The sequence below is a fragment of the Buceros rhinoceros genome, unplaced genomic scaffold, assembly GCF_000710305.1.
Source record: "Buceros rhinoceros silvestris isolate BGI_N320 unplaced genomic scaffold, ASM71030v1 scaffold36614, whole genome shotgun sequence".
Taxonomy (NCBI): Eukaryota; Metazoa; Chordata; class Aves; order Bucerotiformes; family Bucerotidae; genus Buceros; species Buceros rhinoceros.
In genome coordinates this window covers 18,647-25,760 of record NW_010407144.1, presented here as the reverse complement: position 1 = coordinate 25,760, position 7,114 = coordinate 18,647, and the positions used below count along the sequence as shown (strand labels likewise).

General features: G+C 36.2%; 1 protein-coding gene across 1 annotated transcript in view; it reads right to left on the bottom strand.

Annotated features, from left to right (window-relative positions):
- Positions 1-6,460: 6,460 nt before the first annotated feature.
- Positions 6,461-7,114, bottom strand: part of STAM (signal transducing adaptor molecule (SH3 domain and ITAM motif) 1) — a gene marked incomplete at its 5' end in the record, with an annotated part of 13,452 nt that continues 12,798 nt past the window's right edge. The window contains one exon of the mRNA XM_010134382.1: positions 6,461-6,936. Coding sequence (XP_010132684.1) covers positions 6,687-6,936 — 250 coding nt within the window. The remainder of the gene's footprint in view (positions 6,937-7,114) is intronic.

Genomic DNA, 7,114 nt, shown 5'->3' with positions numbered 1-7,114 from the left:
TTACCCAGCCACACAACCCATTCCTGCCAAATTCAACACCACTGTGAGGAGGGTCCAAAGTACAACTGCTAAGGTAGTGGATGTCACCAGTCTCGGGAACATGGGGCATAAACACCAACCTGTGCTGATTTTAGAAATCAAAGGTGCATGCATAAGGACTCAAAACTCATGCTTAACAGGGTTAAGCAAAGTCAAAGGAAAATAAGAGGTGCCACAATCATGACATTCCTTGGATTTTGTATCAAGAGATTGTACTCTAAAGATACTCTCAATCTACAACTGGAGATGTGTATTTGCTTCCCCCCTACCCCTCGTGTTGCATGTTCTCCATGTATACTCCCAATGCTGATGTGAACTTGTGAAGATCAGCCTTAATCAGCAAATGTTTCTCCACAGGTTCTCTCACAATGGCTTACTTCTAATTTCTTGCTTAAAAACACAGATCACAATCAGTATCAACCAAAACAGCCTTTACTTAAAATAAAACAGAAAATTTAAATTTACAAATGTTGTGAGAGCTGTTATTAAAAATAAGTACAGTACTAGGCAGTACTGTATTTAGTACTGCAGTACTAAGGCAATGCATTAAGGTCTCAGGCTTCATAACGCAATATGAAGTGACTGCTATGAAGAGAGATTAAACTTTCACTGAACTAGTTCCTGTGTAAGTGAAGATAGTAGGTTTGATCCCCTTAAACACAGACTGATACTTATTTTACTTGTCCAGATTCATGGTAACAGATTTTATGACAAGCTTTAAATACTGTGGAACAAACTCTCAAGCTATATCTTGATCATAGGCATCTCAAGAGAAACTCGCCTTCTGTCCAAAGGAGAGGGGCAGTAAAGCAACTCAGAATTAATTTCCCCTCCCCTCTCTGTTCCAAATCAGAGATGTTACAAGTTTCATTTCTACATAATCTGTAGGACTTCTGATTCCATCAACTGAATACATATTATCTGAAAACACAGAAATTATCACACTGAATTAACCCACAGACCACATAATCACTGATACCCTAAGGAAGAGACCCCTAAGAACAGGCCAAACTGATAATCTGCTGCCCACTGCTCCCGAAGTCCCATGGTGACCTCAGACACCTACGCTGGTTTAACCAAGAAACCCATGAAGTTTAACACTGTTTTAAGAACACAGCAGACATCTGTCGAGACTACCAACTTTCAGCTGTGATGGTATTTTAAGCAGTGATGTAGATTCACAAACCAGGCTTTAGCCTGATCTTCAACTCATTTCACATAAAGCAAACAGCCAAGTTTTACACTACTTTTTGAAACAATCAGAAAAGCTGCCAGCAGTATTTGCTTACTGATCTGTAATCAAATATATAATTAGACTGTACAGATACAGTTGTTTTCATTTGTTCTTTACCACCCCTTTAAAATATTCATGCTGTATTTCTTACCAAAAAGATAGATGACACTCAGCGTAAGATACGATGCACAATGCATTAATTGGATTTTAGCTGAAGGAAGTTAATGACAGATTAAAAATTTTTAAAGTAAAAATAATATAATCTATGTGCAAGTATCATACAAAAAAACCCCAACCAACCAAAAAACCCAACCCAAAAAACTCCCCAGAACCACCAAAAACCCACCTCCTCCCCACCTAAAATCCAAAAATTTGAGTGAAGCACTATCAGACCTTTCCTATTGCATCTCCAAGTCCTTCCAGCAAAAAGAAGTCCTTTTCTGATTATTCTTCCATTAAATTTATAAATTGACTTTGCAACGTAATGAACTAAATACTCCAACTTTAATATTCTGTATTCATACCAAAAACAATTAACAGTTTTTACAAATAGTGTTATTTACTAAAACAATTCTTATACAACAGTGCAGTATATCTAAATATATACATACGTCAACATCAAAGGGAGCATCAAACCAAGCAAAACCAAAAATGCACTTTACTACTGTGTACACTTTATTAAAACCAAAGCAGACTGCGAGCAGGCTTCTTTTGTCACGACAAAGACAAAAAATATTTGGATTTTCAGAAGGACATGCAGGATAGAAGAACAAAAACTCCTACCACCTTTTTGCCAAGGTAGCAGTATGAAAAGTAAACTTTAGATCTGCAATTTTACATAGTAGCAAATGGAATGTTTTTAAACACAAATGTTCGAATTGAAGAAACAAGGCTTCAAAAACATACAGAGTGGTTTTTATGTGTTGAAGCAAAAAGTTCAAATGTCAAGGCCTTCCCATCTTTTACTATGGTGCTGGACAGTATACACATGAAGGTTAATACTCTTCATTGCAGCTGAATATTAAAAAGGACTAGTGTAGTGTGGAGTTGGTCAGCTTTACTAAGATTGAATAACAGAGTAAAAAATGATTCTGCCTGCCGTTAGCAATGGAGGTTTTTGTAATTTTTACTCTATCTTTTCCTTTAAAAAAAAAAATCTCCCCAGTTTTTAACTGGAAAAATTATGCTCCCTTGTTCTTCGAAACAGAGACATGAATCTTCTCCAAAGGAAGCTGCAGTTATGTAATTCAAATTGCTGTGGTAGCTTCTGTTATTAGAGGTGTCCTTTTTCAGTCTATCTACAAAACAGCAGACAAGGAATAAGGTAAGACCTTTATACGCAAAGACTGAACAGCTATCTTTGAACTATGAGTGAAAAATAAGATGAGAATATACTAAAAAAAAATTGGAGAATGAGGTATTAAGCAGTTCTCCAGTGTAAATCTGATGTTCCTGCCATCTAGATGAAATCAGAGAACTATAATAGCAGCCTAGATTTGATCAGCAAAATATGTACATGCTATTAAAAGCAAATTTATTTCTTCTATTACAGCTAAACCTTTGCACGCTGGCAGAATTCCCTAAAGTTCTGGTTACTCCAATTCACTTCTGTTCCTTCTGCCTCGAAATTCATGAACAGTAACTGTAGCATGAGGGTAACACGCTACTCCATATCAGTTCAGAAGCATGCAGTAATTCTTATGTTCCTTTTTACTCTTGTTTTACTGCTGTCTACATGTACTTTGGCCAGTGACGTGAAATACAAATCTACATGGGCATGAGTTACTAAACCAAGGTGGGTAAATGTGTTGCCACTGTTCCTGCAACTGTGCACTCTGGAATTCACTGCCACGATACCTCTGTAGCAAATTTTAACACACTGCCTCAGCAATTTTCCTGGGATGCTTTACAGTAAGTCTTGACATCTTTGTTATGCCCTCATAAATTGAGATGATCCACGTGGGTAAACAAGCTTTGTTTATAGAAGTGAATTCCACAGAAGGCACTTTTCAGAGTTCGCTCCAGTTCATGATAACCAAGCCACTAAAATACCCTTTCTGAAGTTAACTTTTTTATTCCTTAATGAAAAGGTTAAATAACAAAGGGGTTATACAAAATATTAGGAAAACATTTTAGCCTTTCATTGACACTTTACATGTAAAGAAACAAGACATACAAAAATTAGGTCTTCTATTGGAACGTGAATGATATAGTTTCCAGGAGTTCTTAACTTTCAAATAGATTAATTTTCTGAGAGTTTGTTTATTTGCTAAAAAGCTTTCCCATACAGTAGCTGTACATGTATTTCCCCCTCTCTCCTATATTCCAACGTTCAATACCATAGTAAGACAGAACATACACGAACTTGGTCAAACCAATGCACAAACAAGGAACCTCAGAATAAATCAATCACAGCAGAAAATCCCCAGCAATGGCATCTCCAGGTCCATGATACTAAACCAGCAGAAAAGAGGTGAACTGAAATACAGTTGCTAAATTATCAATTAGAGAGGATACAACAGCATGAGTGAAGGAATTAGTGTAATGACAGCATCTAGAAAGGTAGGAGGAGGCACCACTTCAGAGTATCTACCATATGGGGCACAACCAAGTAAGAAGATGAAATAATCTTCTGACAAATGAAAAAAAAAACTTGAAGCAATACAGGTCCAAATTCAGTTTAATCTGACATGGAAAATGTAGGATGCAACAGAAACGCTAAGACTCTGAACCTAAAAACCTAGTGATCTACTGCACCAATTGTGGACAATGAAAACTGATTCTAAGTCAACTAACATCCACAATTTGTTACAGGAGAGACCTTAGAGCAGTCACTCTAAATAAGGCATGAAGGAAAATGAAAAGCGTCCATCTTTTTTCACAGTTTTTATTATGCTGAATTTATAGTGGCATTGCATTTTAGAAAGTGGGTTTTGGTCATGATCAACACAAATAGAAAGTGATTTTAATTTTCTTAAAGATGGATTAATGACCAAAATAAGTAAGTTGAAAAGCAGAAAAACTTAAGACAAGTTTTCAGTGTTCAAATGAAAAACCAGGAGCAAGCATTTCTGTGTGTTAAGGAAAGAAAACTTGAAAGATTTTAAAAGCAAAGACAAATTAGTAACAAAAGGTATTTTTGCTGAGTCATTTCTCAGCATGGAGACCTTACAACCATAGTTCCACAGGACCTTATTAGGGAACATGTGACACAACTTGTGAAAACCTAAGAATACACATAGTCAATGTTAGCTGGACTATTTTGATGCTTCAAGCTTCTTCCTGAATCAGAGCTCAAGAACTGCAAAGTAAAAAGTTATCTTCATGTTTCTGTAGAAATTATACTTTCTATACACATTGCTTCTCTGATTTTGAAATAAGGTACCTAAAGCATACAGAGCTACACATACTCTTTCTAAAGCAAATCACCTCTTTGAACTATTAAAAATTATCTAAGACACAGTATCTTGGATTTTGTTGGTTTTTTTTTTTATATATAGTATTTCCTTTCAAATTCCACAGACTTTTGTGAGGACACCAAGTACTGAAGTAATGACAGTCTGTGATGGTGCTTAAGAATTCTGGAGAAAAACAATACATGAAAATACTAGTATCAAACCAGCCAGCTGGCTAGAACATCCCCAACTGGAACGCATCAGCTATGGGCATGTTTGGTAATCACCCCAGTTAGAAGTTAGGCAAAGTTGTCATCCGAAAGCATTAACAGACTATTAGAAGAACATTAACAGTGTCTGTTAAAAGAGTGAAACAAAGGCATGTAAGGTAGCTGTGAACAGACACAGGAGTGTATGGGATAACTGAGGGCAGCTTATAGCATAACATACAAATGCAACATTTAAATTCCAGAGCATCACACTATAGTACACAAAAGCGAACAATTTCTGACACATACGCTAACAAGACTGGAAAACAAAGATCTGATGTTGAAGCCATCTAGTATTGCTCTAAGTGGAATTAGAGTAGCAGGAAAAGAGGAGACCACATGCATTAGTAGATTGAACACAAATGCAAAGAAACAGCTGTCTTTGTACAAGAAACTCCGATCAAGCACATTTAAACCGCTGCCTTCCTTTAACACATTCCTTTTGCAGCACCTCAGCTACAGAAATAAAATATCATGCCTTAAAGAGCCACGTGGCTAAGTTCAGAGAAATGCAAGTGTTTAAAAAAGGCTAATGCATGTTGCTGCAGAAGAGAGAGTAACTTGAAAATGAATGAAAATAAGATGCCTCCAACTATTCATATAGAAGGGCTAATAAATTCAAATGGTACAACTGGAAATCGAAACAGATGTTTAAGGCAGAAGTGTTTGTGTAAGAACAGTAAACAGAACAAATTGCTAAGCAAGGCCACAAGAGATAAAATAAAGCCCTGAAGGTTTGTTCAGCAAAGTGATTTAGATGTCCATAATTCTCCATGTTCTAACTAAGACAACTTGATATAAAGTAGTGTTATTCATGTTGCGTGTTTCAGTTTAAAACGCCATCATTTCTCTTCCAACTCAATTCCTCTGTCTTTGGTGTAATCTCTACCAACACACATAGAATACAGTTCTGGTTCTCGTTGTAAAAATCAACTTTGAAAAAATACATTACATGCTTCTCATGACAAAATGCAAGATCCTGATCAGTTGTGTGGTCCCACAATATGTTCAGCAGCCTCTGAATAGTAGTTTTAAGTTATTAATTATATCTGAAGCAGAATCATAATTTGCTGTTATCCCCCCAAATCACTTACTAGTTAACTAGTTTACTTTGGTAAATAAGCCATCTAATAGTCATGATACACTTGTGTTGAATTCAAGAAGTAATGAAACCTAGACTCAGATAAGTTTGTAAATTCATATACAGACTTTAGGTTGTGAATGTAACCATGATATGCAGAATTACTGCTTTTCCTGCATTGGAAAAAAGACACCACATCTGTCATAAAACTAGACAAAACTATGAAACATGGCTGTCAGTTCATGATTAAAATAAAACAATAAAGTAAATTATTTTTAAACATTGTGTTAAATATATTCACATGATCACCATAGCTACACGAAATGGCCACTACTGCAATCACACGCTATATGTACATAACAGATATGCCACAACAGTTTGCAAGTGTAGAGTTTTCACAGACTAGCCAATTTTACCAGACATAAATAATCCTGTACCAATTTTTAGACATTTTAAAAGGAACTAAATGTCCTAAATATATCCGTTCCCCTGCAAAATAAAATTAAAAAAAAATCCTAAAAAGTCAGTGCAAATTGAACTTGTTCACCAAGATAGATTCTTACTAAGCGGAGGATAAACAAAGTTTAAGAGATTAAAGGAAGAAACTCAGAACTGCCAACTGCCTTTACCAGAGGTGAAAGAAGATTAGGAATTAGAAGTCCTGGATCCTATAGCAGAGCCTTCTGTGAGTAACTATGCTGTGGCTGTTGAGGTGGTGGAGGCTGTGATTGTTGTGGAGGTGCTTGTTGACTGCCTGCTGTCTGTGGCAGAGGTGTAGATGCTAAGTTATAGTTTGGCACCTGGGACATATTAGTTCCAGCATTCTGATAAGCAGCAACATCAACAGCAGCAGGTGGTGGACTGTACACTGAAGCCTGGTTAGAGTAAGTATTTCCAGCAACAGAGCCAACCATTGCACTGAAAGAAAAAAAGAAATTTAACTTAAAGTGAACTCACTTTATCCATACATGTCTTATCACCTGAATAAGTAACTCTGGGGGGGGGCAGAGACTAACAAAGACTTTGATAACTCAAGATACATGTCTCTCCCAACTTTATAAAATAAAATTAATTTATTCAGAGAGTAAAAAAAAAA